The 20,930-nt window shown below is 39.9% G+C and overlaps 1 protein-coding gene across 6 annotated transcripts in view; it reads left to right on the top strand.

The window, feature by feature from the left end:
- The window catches only part of LOC126297709 (regulator of G-protein signaling 7), a 221,400-nt gene that overhangs the window by 40,793 nt on the left and 159,677 nt on the right, over positions 1-20,930 (top strand). For 2 of the 6 annotated variants that reach the window (XM_049988840.1, XM_049988841.1), the window contains exon 2: positions 7,433-7,589. In XM_049988840.1, the coding sequence (XP_049844797.1) occupies positions 7,464-7,589 (126 nt within the window). In that variant the 5' untranslated portion in view covers positions 7,433-7,463. Of the gene's footprint in view, positions 1-7,432; positions 7,590-9,789; positions 15,607-15,688; positions 15,780-18,401; positions 18,540-20,930 lie in introns of those variants that run through there. The other 4 variants (XR_007552567.1, XR_007552569.1, XR_007552566.1 and 1 more) reach the window with 4 other exon arrangements.

Genomic DNA, 20,930 nt, shown 5'->3' with positions numbered 1-20,930 from the left:
TGGGAAAAGGCTACTCCAGTGACCACGAAGGCACCAGATCCTCTCAAGCGGTCAATTCTGAACCAATGCTCATTGATGTAATTCCATCCCCATTGGTGACAGGCAGTGATACTGGGGCATGACTGGTCCTCCTGGCCCCTTCATGCCTAACTGAAACACCTGTTATGTGATCATGCAGTGGAGTTGTAATGGATTTACTGTCAAGTGTCAAAATTACACCATCTTATTTCCTCTTGTTCTGCAGTTAGTGTTGCCCTACACAAAATGTGCTTCACTGATTCCTCAATGCCCTGTGGTTATCTTGCATCCAGAAGCATGCGGCCCCAAGAGGGCATCTGGAGAGGTGTGTACATTGGCTCACAAAGACATCGTCAGTGAGTGGGTTCCTCTTTGTACCGTTTTCAAAGCAACAGTGATGAGGGTACAAACGACCTCAGCAGTCACCATCGGCAATGTTTATTTACCTCGTGATAGGCTGCTTACCCTGAGTTCACAACGTAATCCAATAACTTTCCCCCGCATTTCTCGTACTTGGGTCAGTGGACAGTACCCCCTGTGAGAAGAACTAAAAGTGACATTCAATAAGTAATGCAACACTTTTTTCTCAGGTTTAGTTGAAAAACAACAGTATTTGTTTTGGGACATTGTGGAAAATTCCTGTGTCAGACCCTGTATTGTCATGAAGTTCTGTTAGGTGACAGTGCTCTAAGTAGCCTTCAAATTGGTGTCTGTAATGGAGGTGCTTTCCAAGCAGAGAGCTGTTATTGAGTTTCTTTTGGTGGAAAACTAGAGTGTCACAGATATTCATAGGCACTTTCGCAGAATGTCTATGGAGAAATGGCAATGAACAAAGCATGGTAACTCATTTGGTGAGGTGCCTGTCATCACAGGGAGGTCACACACACTCAAGTCTGTGCACCTGAGAAGAGCTCAAAAAACTTCATTGGACTGTTTTTCCTTATCCACCCAACAGCCCGGATCTAGCACCTTCAGAATTCCATCTGTTTGGTCGAATAGAGGATGCAGTCTGTGGGAAGAAGTACATGAATGATGGGGATGTTATCAGTGCTGTTGGCTGTGATGTTGACGAGTAGAATGGTATCGTGTGTGCATACAGGCCCTCCCAGTAAGCTGGTGTAAGGTCTTTGCATTGAACAGAGGTTGTTGAAAAATACAACTTTGTAGCCCAAAGAGGGGGGGAATAATATGATGTATTGGAATTGTTAGTAAAACCTAACTGCTTTCAGTAAAAGAATTCTTGCATTACTTATTGAATGTCCTTCATACTTTGTATGGTATGGACCATCTAATTGACCAGCTTTTTAAGATGCATTTAGATGGGCCATATTTTATGGAAATATTTGGCTAGAATAGTGCAGCTGTCAAATTGCTGCAGTAAATTGGAATTTTGTGGTATGCCAGGGTGACATTGCTGATGCTGCAGGTAGCTGACAATGTATTGCTAAGGGTTGCTGGTGTTGGCCTCCAAGGCTGCAAAACATTGTGTATTGAAGTTCACCAGTAAGACACATGTCTTTGTCTGAAAATGCTTGCCTCTTGCTTTCACCTTTGTTTCTTACTTCTCACATTGACAGTGCTGCAGCCACGTGTGTGAGTGAAACGATATTGGTTCAGTTTTGTTCGAAAATTTGCTTGCATACAGGTACACATAGACACGTGTTGTGTAGATTGTTGTGTACAGCAGTGGAAAAGTGCACAAATGAGAACTGAATTTCCTGAATGTAATTCAACTATGATCAGAGCTAAAGGGCATTAAAGTAATGTATACTGTTGGCAAGCTATTGCTGATCAGTTTGGAATCAAGTCTGTCAAAGCATACAAAAAAATTCTGATGTCTTCAAGTCTATATCAGATGTGAGGCAAAAAGGTTGGATAGGAAGAGTGGAAGCCCAGGTGGCTCCTCATCCACATGGTTTACTTGTGAAGCCCTGAGATTCATACTGTCCCAAGACATATCTGAAGCATAGCGTGTGCAGGTGAACAAAAATAAAATAAAAATTGTGTTCTTATTTTAAACTCCCCTTAATTAAGTCTTTCAGTTCTTCTCACAAAATGTTGCACACATCTGATCCCATAAGCCTTATAAATCACCAGTAGCTAAAAGCTGAACAGTGATCACGAGTTGGGTAGTGACTGGTATACATTTTCTCATATTTGTATTGGTTTTAGCAATCCATGGACCAGTTGCTTGTACGAGATATTCGAAAATGTGTTTTGATATTCTGGTAAAATTCTGTAACGGGTATGTATCCAGTGTAAGTTCACTAGTTAAATTTGCTGAAGTATTCCGCATACTTCAGAAAGAACACATCCACAAAACTCGATTTCTCTTGTTCTGTCTTACTTGATTTCTTATGTGATGTAAATGCATTTGAGCCATACTCACTTCTAGTAGCTCACGTTCATTCATTGTTTGGCAATACCCCCATCCCCGTAAATGCTGTGGCCCACAAATATTGCCAGGATATAATGGCGAGTAATGTAGTAGATGTGGCTGCAGTGGCCACAGTGTTAGCAGACAACTGTGATGGGATATATTGTAAGCAATGTAAAATTTTTATGGTACATCTAAACATACCTTTACCAATTACCAACAGTGCTCTCTCTCTCTCTCTCTCTCTCTCTCTCTCTCTCTCTGACACACACACACACACACACACACACACACACACACACACACTCACTCACTCACTCTCTCCAGTGAAGCTGTCTGCTCACTTCTGTACTGCCAATGATACCTTTTCAGCTATTAATGTAACAATCTCCTTCCCCAGTCTTGTGTCTTCACTACATTTGTCACTACTTGACAATTTTAGTGACAGTGACCACTTTCTGGTGATCCTGTCACTTCCTTGCCACTACCGGATTACCATGTTGGGTGCCTCAAAGAGCCAATTGGCAATTTCTGTGTTGTTACCTCTCTTCCCCCTTCTCCCCCAATCAGATTACACTGACGAGGTTGCACAAGACTTCTCTGATATGATCACCCACACTCCAGGTCCCCTCCATTACTGGCCAGGGCCATGGTGTACCTAAGACATTACGGTGGTAGTTCAGAAATGCCAAAGGTCCCTGCGACATGTCAAGTGACTAACTCCATTGACCAGCCTTATCACTTTTAAGTGAATTCTTTCTAAGACTCGTTATCTAATTAGACACAGTTAGAAAGAGTGCTGGGAGCACTGTGTCTCCTTACTGGAAACACGTCACCTCATCCCAAGTGTGAGCCAAGCTTCATAGTCTTCTGGGCTGCCAAAGATTCACAGCTATGGCTGCGTATCTTCTTCCAGGACGCTCTCGGTACTGACTCGTTGGCTTTTACTGAACATATTGTGACCAAATTTGTGACAGCATCAGCATCCTCTTCATATGCTGCTTCTTTCTGTAAGTGACAAATTGAAGCTGTATGCCTCTCTTTCATCCCCTTTGCATGTCGAAATGTATGATGAACCATTCACTGATGGAATTGCTTCAGGCTCTTGCCTTATCTCGTGATTCCATTCACTGTTTGGTGATACAAAATCTGTTCCTCAGTGGCATCATTTCGTTAGGGTCTTCATCAGTAGTATTTGGCTCAATGGTGTCTTTCCTTCGTAGTGGAATTATATTATCATCGCTCCAATCCTTACATTGGGCACAAACCCAACATCCGTTGACAGTTACCGACTGATTAGCTCCACCAAACATGCTCTGCAAACTGCTTGAATATATGTTCGGCCATCAATTATGTGGGGCTCTCGAATCTTGGGGCCCCTTGTATCCATATCAGTGCAATATCCAGAGGGGCGAGCACCAACCGAACATCTGGCTAGTTTGGAAGCAGCAGTCCAACAGGCCTTTTCTACACACCAATGCCTTATTGCAATCTTTTTTCACCTACATAAGGCATACGACATTTCCCAGTGCTGTCATGTTTTATTTATCATCCATGTCTAGGGCTTTCAAGGCTTCTTACCAATTTTTATTCACCAGTTTTCTTTATTGGTCCAAGAGAACAGGGTACTGCAGGACTCCTTGCTTCTTCATTGATACCAATGGGCTAGAGACCTGTCGAGCCTCTGCTGGTAACCTGCATGCTGTACGTCAATGACTTTTGAATTTGGTACATATTTTTTTAAACAGCAATGTACAGGTTTTTTGTTAAAAGCGACTGGGAAAGAAAATGCTGTGCTGTGCTTTGAACCTGCACGGTTCCGTTGCCTTCTTCACAATTGATTTTAACAGAAAAGCAGTATATCAGGAACGCTGTATTTATGGCTTAACAGCTTATGATTAAAATACAGCTGCACAGTCTGAATCATCTGAAACTTTGTAATGCCACTTATTTGCAGATTAAAATTGTTAGAATTAATGTTGTTGAAATTATGTCCCGACATATACAGCACCTCGAGAGGTGTCTCTTGTACACCGAGTAACAATGATCCCAACTTATTATCCATGCAGTATAAACTATCGTAGTGAAAACTGATTGCGAGAAAGGAAATGAAACCACACATTTTTGCAGAACAGCACAACATTTTCTTTCAAACTGTCAGTTTTAACAGAAAATCTGTACATTTCGTTTAAAAAACATGTGGCCTTTGTGTATCCAAATGTTTTTTAGAGTATCGTATCAAAATCTGAAGTAAATTTATCAAGAACTTTCGAAGTTTTTAATAACAACGTTTCCCTTTCACATGTTAGTATAGATCAATTGCGGATCTCTATCTGATCGTGGGTGCACTGGAGCAGATGAGGCGTCTTCAGGGCTAACAGTTTATCTTCTCCAATTGTGTTAGTGTCCTACAATATTTGCAGCACATGTATCCAGCAGAGAAAATGGTTTAGCTTACACATGACCAACTGTACTTCCATCAACAGCTAGGGAAGCAGGTATCATTCTTCTCCTTTCTGGGTCATATTGAAATTTTGGGACGTGTACAAGCTAGCTAAGCTGCAAAGGAAGCCTGCAGGAAACAAGCCATGAAATTCTGTGCCATTCTCCTGCAGGCTATCATTTCAGAGTTGCGTCAGAGATCCATAAAATTATGGGAGGATGGCTGGTAGCAAGGGACAAGAACCTGCAGATTTTAGTGTCTCATAGGGTGACTGGCTCATATTATTTATTCCAATTATCAACCAGTAACATACCTTTTCTCAATTATTTTAATCCTTCCCTGCTTTTCTTTCTTTTTTCTATGAGTTCTAAGTTCAAAATTGTTCATGATTTTTGTAGAGAGAGAGAGAGAGAGAGAGAGAGAGAGAGAGAGAGAGAGAGAGAGAGAGAGAGACTGTTTGTGGTCACTTCATCCCGCCTGAGTGACTGGCATGAGGGACACCACAGCCGGTCAGTTACCATCACCAGCTGCAGCTTATTGCATCTCACTGCCAGCTACTCTTCCTCCCACAGTTGTTTGGATGTCTGTTCTCTCTCATGAAAACACTTAGTTGTGGATTTCTATGGGTACATAGCACTTGGACTTTGTCACAGTCCCAATTTACCAAATTCCTTTTGCATACAAGTGGTTTCAGCCCCCTGACATTCACTCTCATGTGGAATTACCAGTTGGAACGCGCCTTCAGGCCCTTTGCTGTGACATCTGCCAATGCCTTAAGAATGTGCTCCCCATGTTTTCCCATTTTCCCACATCCCTTCCCCCCTCCCCCTTGGTTAGTACACAGGCCATGAATTAGGGCTGATGTGTTTAAAGAACCTCAAGTTTTTCACCCCCATGACCTTTCACCCTCTGCTTCTCTCAGTTCTTCAGGATTACCAGGATGCTGCCATCACTTATACTGACAGGTCTAAATCCATAGGTAGGACAAGGTGTGATTTACATCTCCCATTGGGGGTGGGGGGAATGGGTCAGGAACAACAATTGTTGCTGGGAACATGTAATGCTTTTTATGGTGAAGCTGATAGCCTCTAACAGACCCATTGTTTTATTAAACAGTATTTCCTTGGCCGTGCTTAAATTTGTATTTATTCAGGGAGCAGTCTCTTGAGTGTTCATCGATGTTACTCTTGTCTCACTGTGATATCTGCTATTCAAGACTTCTCTGACCTTAGTTGTACTGCCTATTCAGTTGTCTTTTTCTGGGTCCCAAGTCACGTGGGTATTTCAGTGAATAAACTGACTGACCATCTGGTTAGAGAAGCGATTACTAGCACGACACCCACTTTTGTGTGATCTAGGTGCAAATGAGACTTCTCCTGACTCCCACGTATTGCCAACATTTTTTGACCATGTTGCGGAAGTTTTTTGGTGGGAAGCTCTCGCACATCCTCAATACGGTCTCAATCGTTTCCCATGTGATTTCCATATTTTTGGAGCTCTGAAGAAAGACAATTTGTGGCAGTCAATGTGCTCTGGATGAAGAGGTGCCCTGCCTGGATACAATCATGGTTCCATAGGCAACCGCAAGTATTTTTCCATGAATGCACTGACAGTCTTGTCTCACAGTGGGTTAAACATATTAACAGTAATGGTGATTACTTTTGAAGTAATGAACAATGTACTTTTTTCAATTTGTTTCATTTTCATTTGACTGCTCCTTAAATTTGCGATAGTGCTTGCTCCATCTTGTTCTTGGTGGTGTACCTCTTCCTACCATGATTCTGTGACTGAAATCTTGGCAGAAGCAGTCTCACTCTAAATTTTCTTCTTTCATGGTAACCTCGTGCTGCTGAAGTGTGGGATAATGTGATATTTATGTAAATGAATTACAGCGTTCCTCATAACTGCATCATAGCCAGTGGTTCCATTTCTCTACAGTCAGATTCTTTGAAGGGCAATATACAAAATATATATCCTAGTGGCAAAAGTTTCTGCCAAGAATAGCAGAAACTTCTTTTGTGTCTTTCTGTGGTGTGAAAGTTTCTATGGAGCGTGAGACAAACTTATGAGAGGCATGTCATTCAGAAGGTGACAAGAAAACATACATCCCTCTTTTCTGTGTATTGTACACATCAGTACCTTCTTGGACCTACAAAAGGGCTGTATTACTGATACTTTACCTCATAGGACTGCTGTTCAGGGCCCAACCAGTAGGATACTTCTGTTGAAAAAAACAAAGTTCATTCCTGTATTTCAGTGAGAAATGCAGTTACGAAAGCACATTTTTGTACATTTCATGAGTTCTAGTCACTGATATAGCTACTTGATGGTAATGGTAAATATATTTTAAGCTTAAGGTGAGTTGAAAACATTAGGCACCTCACCCTGAACTCATGTACATTATTGTTGGTGAATAGACAAAATTGGAGGTAACGTTATATCTATTGTTGTTTCTGGGGAAAAATCTTAGTAAAATATCTTTGCTATTAAAAATATTGATGACTTATAGAAACACTTTCTTTCCATCTGCTTGACATGTAATGTCTCGTGTGTTAATTTATTATATTAATTAATTAATTTATGTATTTTTACAGAAGGGCACGATGCTCTTTCTAGCTTTGTGATATGGTCACTATGAGCTCCGATAAGTCGGTTGTCCGACGCAAAGCAGATTCAAACAATGGTGCCCAGGCAGCAGGACCTGTGCCTGGTGGTACAGAAGACACTCCAAATCATCTTGTTTACAAAAAAGTAAGTAAATGTTCGAAATCCATATTTTTCTGGATAGTATTTGAGATATCTTTGCTGTGTAAGAAACTTTAAAATATGTTGAACTGGTTGTAAGAACAGCTGAACTGACATGATGTACTGTAGGCCTATGGAGAATCTTACTTTAATTTCAAGATCATAATTTTTATACAAACAAAAGGTAAAAAGAAAGTGTTTAATGTGTATCAACATCTGCATGGTAGTTATGAATTAATGCTTGTTTCCTTTTTCGTTTTGCTGATGCAATTTTTAATTGCTACATATGACAGTTATTACATTTTCTGAGGTATTAAATGCTTGTTGAATGAAATTTACGAACTATTTCTTGTCTTCTGTTCGTGGCTATGATGTGTTGGGAATGATGGAAAATGAAATTTGTAGTATGGATAACATAGTTTAGATGTTTCTGTTGATTGTGCTATGAAAAATACAATACTTACTTTTCCACATAGTACAATTACAGGGTTATGCACCTTGCTTCACATTTTTTGTGTTAGTAAACTCCATTCCTGAAGTGAGATTCTTGAATGGTTGCAAAATACCTACCCATGTATAGCTGCTGTAACCTCTTCATTGAACTAAAACATTTTCTAGCCACAGTTTTTTTAGATGTGCCCACAACTAGGAGTCAGAGGCTACAAATGGATTGAATGTTACAGGCAGTCATACTTAAGATACTGGAGTTGTCTTGTTAACATAGCATTTTTGCTGACTGGTGTATTGCATTAACCTGATGATGATTTTTCCCCTTTTGCAATAGTTTCAACCGAGTTATTTTTGTATTATTTGCAAGACACAATAAAAACAATCCAATTGGCACCCCAGAAGACATTGTTCATAACTTTTCTGACAGATGAAGTTGCCTTTGCCATCTCTTTTGTTCAGGCTTACAAACTGTCCCCAACTGCTGTGATGGTTTGTGGTGCTGGGCTTGTGTTTTACTTGTAGCACACCCAACTATTTGGATTCAGAAATTTCCTGGATGTCGGGCCAGGACTTGAATATTGCCTTTCACAGGCACTACTGTTACTGAACTATCTGGGCATAACTCGCAATATGCCCTCATAACTTAAATCTTGCAGTACCTCTCTCCTGCTTTTAAAAGTACACAAAAGCTGTCCTATATCAATTTCTGGAGTGACCAGAGTGTAAAGTTTGCTAATGATGAATGCATGTTTTAACAATAGAAAAACTGCAAACTGAGCCTGAAGGGTCATGAGGCAGTGACATAGTCACATTTTTTACATTGAAACTGGAATGAGCAGACTGTATCAACAGGAGTTTATGTGAGTGATATTTTAGAACTAACTGAAATATTTAGAAATGTGGTGAGGTACATAAACAAACAAATGAGTGATTCATGAGCTTTTTAAATTCCTGATATGCCAATATATCACAAAGAAATGCACTAAAAAATATGTTCATTGTTTACATAATTACAATGATAATTCACTGTTGATAGCACCAAATCTCATTGATTAATTGTTTGATAGTCTCTTGGTGTTGTCCTGCAGTAAGCCCCTTCGTGAGTTTGCTTACTGGAATAGTGGATACAAACTGTTACTGATATTAAATGTGGTTTAACGGTGAGTCTGTTCCTATTCTTGATATATTGGAATGACCTCCCTACATATTGTTAAAGCAAAAATTATGGTGCAAGAATCATAATAAAATCTGCCATAGATGCATTACATGAAGATTTGATAATACCACTAAGGTGATAATATTGCTAAAATTATTGATTGGTTTACAAGAAAATAGTGTATACGTTTATTTACAAGGCAAGATTGAACTCTGTGTGTGACCGTAGACCATAGGGAAAATGGGAAGAGGTGAATTATAATGTAGAAAGTTAAAAAAAATTTGGTTGTGCATGTTGATACCTACACTAATGCTCTTCCAGAGGGCTGAACTTTACCATCTCATCTCCCCTACTGATTTTGAAAATCTTGCAGCAGTTACACTAATTAATTTTATGTGAAATTTGGGAAAAACTTTGAAAAAAGCAATTTGTCAGACAAAAATTTCAGTGCAAAAGACTGTGAAAAGGATACATTGTGGCACAAACTCTCCGTTCTGGACAACTATTTAACCAAAGTGATATGTTACTGTGTAAAACAAATAACTCCAGGATGGCTGTTTAGTGCTCCTTTAATATTTCATAAAGTATGACATGTTTCAGGCATCATGTCCGTTTTCAAGCACATTCACTGGAACAGGAGCAAGAACACAATGTGATTGTCAGAGCCAGTTGCTGTACTTCCATGTATTGTCAAATGAAACCTCAGTCGTAGAATAATCTAAAAAGTATTTAGTAGTGTGTCCATACAGTGTTCATCAGCCACAGTTTTTATATGATGTCTCATATTCATTAGCATTTATGCTTCTAAGCATTGACGTTCTGTTTGACAAACTAAGGACTATGGTACCATGAATTGGACCATATACTTATATACTAACACTAGCCTTACAATAGATGCTTTGCCTGGGTATTTTTTCCACTGATGTCCAATCTTTGAGACAATAATGTTAGTGGCAGGAGTAAAATTGTCTTTCACTGTTTGTAACCTAACCTCATTGTGGCATAGGATTTGTAATAATAAATTTAAGAGCTTTGTTTAATGTAAGTACACATCATCTCTTGTAACTGGTGAGTTGGTAACCTTGTATTTGCTGAGAAAATGTTTTTATAAAGTGACATTATCCACTATGTAGTTGGATATTCTGATTGTGATCTGTGGAAGTTAAAATTAGTGCCTTAATTGGTTGCAGTGAGTGTTCATTAACTATCAGTATTTCTATGAGTTATTCTTTATTATACTTCTTTGTGGGAATAGATGCTGTTAACTTTTATGAAGTCAGTAAACACAAGGCTCAAATTTATTGCTGGCTGTACACATACACTGAGGTGACAAAAGTGATGAGATAGTGACATGTGCTTCTACAGATGGTGGTAGCATCATGTACACAAGATATAAAAAGTGGTGTGATGGCGGAGCTGTCATTTGTGCTCAGGTATTTTATGTGAAAAGATTTGACACATGATTGTGGCTACACAGTGGGAATTACCAGACTGAATGACGTAATGGTAATTGGAGCTAGATGAATGGGACATTTCATTTCAGAAATTGTTAGGGAATTCAGTGTTCAGAGATCCACAGCGTCACAAGTGTGCCGAGAATGCCAGATTTTATGCATTACTTCTGACTGAAGACAACGCAGTGGCCGACAGCCTTCACTTAACAACTGAGAGCAGCAGCATTTCTGTAGAGTTGACGGTGCTAGCAGACAATCAACACTGCACGATAACTGCAGAAATCAATGTGAGATGTACAGTGAACATATCCATTAGTACAGTGCAGCAAAATTTGACATTGCTGGACTATGGCAACAGACAACAGATGAGAGTACCTTTGCTAACAGCACAACATTGCCTGTAGCGCCTCTCCTGGGCTGGTGACCGTATTGGTTGGATGCTAGAGGACTGGAAAACAATGGCCTGGTCAAATGAGTCCAGATTTCAGTTGGTAAGAGTTGATGGTTGGGTTAGTGTGTGGCACAGACCCCACGAAGCCTTGGTCCACTTTGACAACAACCATTTTGACAAGAAGCAATCTCATGGAATGGACTGGGTCGTGTGGTCCAAGTGAACTGATCATTCGCTGGAAGAGGTTATGTTGGCTTGCCTGAGGACAATTTGCAGCCATTCATGGATTTCATGTTCCCAAACAACGATGGAATTTTTATGGATGACAATTCGCTATGTCACTAGGCCCACAGTTGTTCACAGTTGGTTTGAAGGACATTCTGGACAGTTCAAACAAATGATTTGACCACCCTGATCGCCAGACATGAATCCCATTGAACATTTATGGGACATAATCGAGAGGCCAGTTTTTACACAAACTTCTGCACCAGGAATGCTTTAACAGTTATGGATGGCTATAGAGGCAGTATGGCTCAATATTTTTGCAGGGGACTTCCAACAATTTGTTGAATCCATGCCATATCGAATGGCTGCACTATGCCAGCCAGTAGGATGTCCAGTGCAATATTAGGAGGTACCCCATGACTTTTGTCACTTCAGTGTAGAATAACACAAAGATGATTGTAATAGTTAAGTTTAGTATTGTAGAAGAGTTGAAAATGTTGGAAGTTACTTGTCGGACTTCTGAAAATGGAAATTAATCTTTTGGTAAAAATTGAAGTGTTTTTAATGTAGTAAATGCACAGTAAGTGATAAACAGTATTTTAATTATTGTATGAAATGTGCCAGTTCAGAGCTTGAAAAGTATTTACTTGAAACTGACTTCACGTAAGATTTTTTAAAGAGTGTTAGTTCTTTTTATGCTACACAAGGGGGCTACTGATAAAACAAACCTGTATTAGCAACTGGTTCGATCAAAGTCACCACCACCACCACCACCACCACCACCACGCAATGTAACATTGTTATAGCAGCCTGTATGGCATAACACCTACTGTGACATCCCTAATATAAATAAAATTATAAAAAGTTAACCTGCATCACTGCTGCCAATAAAATGTCTACTAGACAATTGTATGTAATACAGTAAAGGTTTGTCTTGTCAGCACCTCGTGATATATAAATATAACATTTCATAAATATTTGAGCTGTGGGGTATCACAGAAAACTAATTGGGATTTATTGTTTCTTATGAAAGCCAGTTTATTCACAATCTATCAAGGTGAGCGTCACTTCAACTTTGCTTTGGTCTGGATGCTATTTACAAAAAAAAGGTTTTTTTTTTAACTGCAAGGACTTAAAGAATCAGTTATGCAAAATATCCACTTTTAGTGAGTGATGTCGTGGCTTAAGGTTAAGTGTTCATGGTAGCAGATACATTGTCTTCCGTTGCATTGCCGTAAAGAAAATGTTACTGATATAATTTGTAGCATAAATATTTTATTACATCATTGAGGCAGTGTGTCATTTTAATTTCTTCTTAAAAGCATTTTTGGTTTAAATATTAGCTAAAAACAAAAACCACCCAAGTGTCACATTTTTGTAGTGTTACAGTGGGCAGGAATGTAGTAGAAGCCAAATGTGCAGCTTTGAGAGCTGAAATATTGAAGCAGCAAATAGGCAATCAATAAGGCCCATGGAAATACAAGATACAGAATGCAGTCCATGAAAGAGAAGATATAAATGTGCCAAAAATGGAGCTTACAAAAGGGAATATGATTGACAAAAAGTGCAAAATGTCAAAGCACAGATGACTACAAGAAAAGTGTAAAACTGTAGAAACAAGAATGACTACAGGAAAAAGAGATCCTGCACATTTAGAAAAAACTAAAGAAAGCTTTGGAGAAATGAGAAGCAGATGTGAGAATTTAAAGAGCTCATATGGCAAGTGAATACTCAGAAAAGTAGGAAAGGCTGAAAGGTGAAGTTAGTATATAGAAGGGCTACACAAAAGAAAGAAACTTTAAGCCAAAATGGAAGTAGGTGGGAATGAGAGGGGAAACATGATACTATAAGAATAATTTGACAAAATACTGAAAAACCTAACTTGTACACAAGACAGGTTGATTAGATGATGATGATGAGCCCTCAGAATTGTTGAGATATTTGGGGGGAGCCAGCCATCACAAAATTATTCCATAGGGTACGGAAGATATGAGACGTTTAATACTCTCAGACTTCAAGAAGCATATGAAATTTTCAATTCCAAAGAAAGCAGATGCTGACGGTAGTGGATACTACCAAACCATCAGTTTAAAAAGTAATGTTTGCAAAGTAGAAACTCTAATTATCTCCTGTAAATGGAAGAGCTAGTAGAAGCCACATAGGAGAAAATCAGTTTCGGGGGTGCACAACAGCCAGTATTAACACTTCTGCTTAACTTAGAAGATACGTTGCAAAAGATGAACCTATAATCATAGCATTTGAAACTTAAGAGAAGGCTTTTAATATTGCTGACTGGAATACAATCTGTGCAATTCTGAAGGTTGCAGGGATGAAATACAGGGAGTAAAAGGCTACCTACAACTTGTGCAGAAGCCAGATTGTGAGTAATATGGAGGTGCTCCAGAAACTCAAATGGGAATGCCTCGTGGGAAGGCGACATTCTTTTCAAGTACCACTATTGTGAAAATTCAGAGAACTGGGATTTGAAGCTTACTACAGAATGATTCAGTTGCCACCAAAATACTTATCGCATAAGGGCCACATAGATAAGATACTAGAAATTCAAGCTCATACAGAGGCATATAGACAGCCATTTTTCCCTCACTCTATTTGTGGGTGGAACAGAAGGGGAAATCCCAGATGAGATTTTCACTCTGCAGCGGAGTGTGCGCTGATATGAAACTTCCTGGCAGGTTAAAATTGTGTGCCCGACCGAGACTCGAACTCGGTAGATGTTAGAGCACTTTCCCACGAAAGGCAAAGGTCCCGAGTTCGAGTCTCGGTCGGGCATACAGTTTTAATCTGCCAGGAAGTTTCAGAAGGGGAAATGACTAGTAGTGGTACAGGGTACCCTTCACTGCACACTGTTGGTGGCTTGCGGAGATTATATGTAAATGTAGGTAAAGGTCAGTTACACATAATGAATAGTGTATTCGAAAGACAAAAGAAAATGTGGGTAATGGAATGTAATCAAATTAAATCAGATGATGGTGAGGGCCTTTTACTAGGTAGTGAAACACTGAAAGTAGTAAATGAGTTAGGTATTTCTGAAAGTACCTGTTTGGAGTAAGCCTTGACTGTTGTGAATTGTGGACAGTTAGCACTACAGATAAGAAGGGCATAGAAGCTTTTAAATGTGGTGCAACAGAAGAATGTGGAAGATAAGGTACTGCATTGAATAGAGGAGAAAGATATTTATGGCACGATGTGAATAAAAGAAGTGACATGTTGATAGAACACACCCTAAGGCATCAAGGAATAGCTAATTTGCAAAACGGGGGAGTAGGGAGGGTTGTTAAATTGTGCAAGGAGACCAAGGTTTCAGTACAGGAATCGGGTTCAAATGGGATGTAGCTTGCAGTAGGTATGCAGAACTGAATACATGTGCATGAGATATAGTAGCATAGGGCACTGCATCAAACCAGTATTTAGGCTGATGACAACAACATATTATTAAATATGCATATATACAATACAATATAAAGAAACATAGGATAGCATTGAATTATAAATACTGTTGGTACATCTTTAAAGTCATGCCATTCTTATAGATGAAAAAATATAACATACAAATGAAATTCGTTTTATGGAGTGCGAATAGAATATTCTGGCTTCTCGTAGTATTCAAAACAGTGATGCACATGTAGACAGGACACATGGATACGAAGCAGCTCGTGCAAATTGCATGTGTTTCATGGGAAGGAAGTTTATATTTCATCAGAGACTGTTTAATAAATTTAAAAAACCTAAATATGAAATTCTGTAAATAATTCTATGAGCTGCATTTGTGGCAGACAATAGCCTATGGTTTGTAGGGATTCATGCAGTTGGTTTTCGTCTTTGGCCTATCTTCAATAGAAACATGAGAAACCTATTTAATAAGGGTCTGAAATTTAATCTGTTGTTTTGTATATATAGCCTTTGTAGATTCAGGTACATGACTTGAATTTTTGATGTGCATCTCTCTAAATTTGACATTGATAGCATAAACACTTTATTTATGAAACAATAAGCTAAAACTAGGGGCACAAATAAACAATTTGAAAGAGCCACTGAATTTTTATGAAAGTAATTGAGGATATTTAAGACCTCTGTGTTTTGCTGCTGTTAAGTTACTAGGGAGTTGTAACTAATTATGTCTTGTGAAGTTATCTTGGTGAACAGCTGGTGTATGTTAGGTGTAGTTTTATAATTACAAAATACTTAACCAATTATATGAACTGCAATGCCCTTACGGTGTTATTTCCTGTACTTGTTTTGAAAGTTATTACAAGAGTGATCCCAGCTTTAAAGGAAAGATGTCCTTGAGGAGACCGTAACAAACGATAAGCAACAGTAAAGTTCAGTGTAAGTACAGATTAATTATTGCAGTATTCTTTTGATTTTACACATTATCTTTCATGATTTAATTGTTGTATTGATGTTGCAGATGGACCAATGAAATAAAAAGCAAGCATGTGAGAGTTTTATATTGTTATTTCCATGCTTATGCCGCCTCATGACAGTACCTCAGGTTTAAGGTATGTTGGAACCACAGTAGCTTGGCCAAATAACAGCTCCCTCCCCCCTCCTTCCCGCTCCCTCCCCGCTCCCTCCCGCTCCCTCCCCCCTCCTTCCCGCTCCCTCCCCCCTCCTTCCCGCTCCCTCCCCCCTCCTTCCCGCTCCCTCCCCCCTCCTTCCCGCTCCCTCCCCCCTCCTTCCCGCTCTCCCCCTCTCTATATCCCCACCCCCTCTCTCCCCTTCCCCCCTCTCTCCCCCTCCCCCCTCTCCCCCCTCTCTCCCCTCTCCCCCCTCTACCCCCTCTCTCCCTCCCTCTCTCTCCCTCCCTCTCTCTCCCCCCCTCTCTCTCCCCCCCTCTCTCTCCCCCCCTCTCTCTCCCCCCCTCTCTCTCCCCCCCTCTCTCTCCCTCCCTCTCTCTCCCTCCCTCTCTCTCCCTCCCTCTCTCTCCCCCCCTCTCTCTCCCTCCCTCTCTCTCCCCCCCTCTCTCTCCCCCCTCTCTCTCCCCCCTCTCTCTCCCCCCTCTCTCTCCCCCCTCTCTCTCCCCCCTCTCTCTCCCCCCTCTCTCTCCCCCCTCTCTCTCCCCCCTCTCTCTCCCCCCTCTCTCTCCCTCCCTCTCTCACCCCTCTCTCCCTCCCTCTCTCACCCCACTCTCCCTCCCACCCTCCCCATCTCTCCCTCCCACCCTCCCCATCTCTCCCTCCCCCCATCTCTCCCTCCCCCCATCTCTCCCTCCCCCCATCTCTCCCTCCCCCCATCTCTCCCTCCCCCCATCTCTCCCTCCCCCCATCTCTCCCTCCCCCCTCTCTCCCTCCCCCCTCTCTCCCTCCCCCTCTCTCCCTCCCCCCTCTCTCCCTCCCTCCTCTCTCCCTCCCCCCTCTCTCCCTCCCCCTCTCTCCCTCCCCCTCTCTCCCTCCCCCTCTCTCCCTCCCCCTCTCTCACTCCCCCCTCTCTCACTCCCCCCTCTCTCACTCCCCCCTCTCTCACTCCCCCCTCTCTCACTACCCCCCTCTCTCACTACCCCCCTCTCTCACTACCCCCCTCTCTCACTACCCCCATCTCTCGCTCCACCCCCCCCCACTCTCTCTCTCTCTCTCTCTCTCGCTCCACCCCCCCACTCTCTCTCTCTCTCTCGCTCCACCCCCCCACTCTCTCTCTCTCCCTTCCTCCCCCCATATGAGTGTCATTTTTTTACTTACAATGGGTGGTTTGCTTGTAGTTACTGTCTGGTGTTTGAAGTCTATTGAGTTAATTTTGTTGTTTAGTGTGACTTTTGGCACTCAAATAATTGCATAATTAACAACAAGCTTGTTGTGTAGCTGTATGCTCATTAATCAGGCATTTTCCTTGCACTGAACTAGTTCCCAAGTAAAAGGTGCCACATGTTGCTAGCTATTACAGTGTGAAGTAGAATGGCAAATGCATTAGTGCTTTCTAATAGTGATATGTGGAATGGGACTCAGGTTTTCAAATCTTATGGTACACAGAATTTCCAAAGGGCCTTGATGTTGGCAGAATTGGCTTTTTGCAATGTAAAAGTATCCAGGAAATGATATTTACTCTTGGTTTACAGAACACTTATTATTTGTGTGCCTATCAATCATTTTCCAGGAATGGTATTACAATTGCTCTGTTCTTTAACACTGCAACTATTGAAACTAAATGTTGGTCACTTTTTTGGCTTCATGGTAAAATAATGGTTCAGTGTGTGTCTCATAAGACGTTTTTGAAATGATTTGTTTTCTCACTGCTAGAGATATACAAAGTTCTGTAGTTATGCAAAGGAGCATTGTACACTGTAACAAACCAGAAAAAATATTTGATTCTGAATGGTGTACTGGATTGGAAAGCATGATGCCTTTGACGAAAGAACATCTCTGATGCGAACAATATTCTATTTCCTTTTTGCATGTAGGAACTTACAAAAGAGTGGTAATGTGACACGTGTTGAGGAATCGTAGGTTTATTTCAATTCAACAGTAAAAGAATGTGTACAATGTGATTTTGTGTAATGCAGCTGCTTACAATTGAGTGCTGAGTGGCACATCATAGTTTATGGGATGTGATTAGTATTTGACACAACTTAGTATATAGTAAACTTTGTCAGAATGAAAATTACTTACATGTGAAGGGTAGGCAAGGTCCAAACTTTGTGCAATAGATTGCCATAGATCACTCTGCCACTAAATCCTCTAAGATGCAACACATATCATGTGCTAACTAATGTTTTATATCGGCACAGTTCGATCACACTGAGCATATTATGATTTCTTATTTGTTATTAATTAGTATTTTGACTTCTGCAATATGGTAGTTTGTAAATTGTCATAGTGTGTCACAGTTTGAATGAAAGAACTCTGTTAGAATATTTCATTGCATATTGATGTGGCTTTTGAGGTTTCTTTACATTCCATAGTAATGTGGAAGTAAAGTGATTTGGTTCAGTGTTGTGTATGTAAATAACTCATTGCATGAAGACCTAACACAAAGTTGGACTATAAAATCAAAGGAAAATCTTCTAACTGAACTGATAGGAATATGGGTGGTGGTGGTGGTGGTGGTGGTGGTGGTGGTGGTGGTGGTGGTGGTGGTGGTTGTGGTTGTTACGATGTGGAAGTTTGTGTGAAAAATGATCTCTGTTTCAGGATAGGGCATGAATACATGTAAATAGATGCTGCTGAACAGAATTGCTTTAGCACAAGAGTTACAAGTACAGCCATTAAATATAGATGAGGGTTGCATAGTTATTCTTCAGGAATAATTATTCTGCTGTCTATGACATGGTAAGTGTGCTCTCATGGTATGAATTTCGCTCAGCTTTTTAGCCAGCCTGGAAGCACAGGTGCAACAATATCAGACTGTACGCTGTTCTGAGTAAATGAATGGAGTCAGAAAAAGACCGTTTTGCATCTTTTAAATTCCTGAACAAATTAAACTATTTATTCTGAAAAAATGAGGCTTTATGTGTGAGAAATGTCAGTGTTGTTCTGTTATAAGAAGCTGCTGACTGAACAAGTGTTTGTGCAGAACAGATCGTGAATATATGTATGAATAATATAGAGGCAAATTCATTAAAAAAAATAACAAAAGCTTATGGAGAAAAAATACAAAATCTATTTCTAGAAAGAAAAATGAATTGTGTAATTACAATTACAAATAAAAGGCAGGAAAACTGAAGTATAAATCAGATGTAAACTGAAGCAAAAATAAGTACAGAAAAATTGATGTGGCTATAGATACGTGAAGAGTTTGAAATGTGAAAAAGGGTGGATGATGATGATGATGATGATGATGATGATGATGATGATGATGATATAGTAGTAGTCTGATATTCGTAAATAAAATCATGCCCATGCAACAAAGCTGCCAACTGTTTTATTCTGATACCTGTTGCAGTAACATTATCATTTTCTAGTGGCTGACAGTTTATGTTAAACGTGAATGTTATATTACCCCAGTACAGCTTCTGTCCATTATCATCATGGAGCACACGTGGTGAAGCTGTATTGCTGAATTTACTACCTCAATCGTTGTTACATATAACATTCATCTGAATCTTTTCTGTATTCTATCTTGCTCTTACAGATAACCAAATCCCCTTGAGTAAATTCAGTACTTACTCTTTGTTCCCATTATTTATGTGTGAAGACATTTTATGTTTGGTCATATGGCACTTGAAAGGATATGTCATGTGGTAATTAGGTTAACTATTGTTTTGAGTAATCAGCCGCTTCAAACATGACTCTTGCGTTTACTGTCAGTCTTGCCCTTTCTCCCACAGTTAGGGCAACTGTTTGAAATCAACTGTGTAGTCATTCTTGTACTTTATTAATAGTAGCTTACACATAACAAATGTGGTTGCTTGAGACAGAGGCAGTCATCATGGCTCCACACAATATAGTATTTTTTTATGTGACATTTTGAAGATTGAATTCAATACATATTTTGAAGTACTTGTCAGTCGTTGATTACATATTCTCAACATATTGTTGGTTGGAATAATGACCAACACAATCAGAAAAAAATGTGTTTTTTGTCTGTAGTTGCAATTTTTTATTTTGCCTACTGGGTACTGGTTTTGATAGACAGGCCATCACATGATCAAAAGTTTTCAGAAAATAGTTAAAATAATAATGCAAGAGAAATTTACAAAATGTGTCTTCTTCTGTGATAGCAAATGTATGGTAGAGTTCAAATTTACCCCTGCCATGCAGTCGTCATGCTCATTTCCCGAGTATGTGCTTCAGATAGATGCAAGTTGTTGCCAGCAGTGATGAGTGCTCCCAATGTACAGAGCTCAATTTTAATTCTTAAAAAAAGTATCAATGTAAAAGATAAAAATAGTGTAAAATACGAAATTAAGAAATAACATAATAAAACAAAGAATAAAACAGTCCCCACTGTAATAAAACATTAAAGTCAAAATAGCAAATCTATGTAGCCATGTTTACATTTACTGTCTTATATGGTGTACATATATCGTTCTGACCATGAATCTTTTCATCCTCTCCCTTTCCTCCCCTCCCACTCCGCATAACATAACCTATACAGTATTATTATATGCAAAAGTATGGTATTTAGTCCAATATAGCACACTGTTTACTATGTTCTAATTGATCGACGTAAAGATTGATTTTAAGATTATAGGGATCCTAGCACCGTGCTGTTTTAAATGCACTTGACATACTGTTTTAAGTTGCAGATACAGAAGGGAACAATTGATGTAAAATGGGCTCATCACCTATAGGTGTACAGCTCCACCAGGTTCATATTATAACAACTGGCTTAAAGTGCCACAATAAGTTAATATTCACAGCACAGCAAGTTTGTAAGAATTAGTGGTGTTCCTTTGTGGTCTCCTAATATTGGATCCCATCGATGTAGCCTTTCACAGCTGCATGTTATGTACAAGTAGTAGTTTTCATGACTCTTGATGGTCTTTGAACTGCGACATGGCATGGAGAAGGTGCGATGCAGTGCCATCGAGAGCCTCAGCATGCACATGAACACTGCATGGCTAACACGAAACTGGAAATATGACAAAAGATTGCCAACTGGTGGTTGCAGAGTAATATGTGGCCACATTGCACCACTATTGCCTCTGCATGCTAGATTTCTTTTCAGTAAAGCTAACGCTGGGTGTTCTAAAAGACTCATGATCAAATTGTTGTTTC

This window comes from Schistocerca gregaria, chromosome X (genome assembly GCF_023897955.1).
Source record: "Schistocerca gregaria isolate iqSchGreg1 chromosome X, iqSchGreg1.2, whole genome shotgun sequence".
In the NCBI taxonomy this organism is placed as follows: Eukaryota; Metazoa; Arthropoda; class Insecta; order Orthoptera; family Acrididae; genus Schistocerca; species Schistocerca gregaria.
The sequence above is the reverse complement of the archived record's forward strand: the minus strand, read 5'-3'. Positions and strand labels throughout refer to the sequence as shown.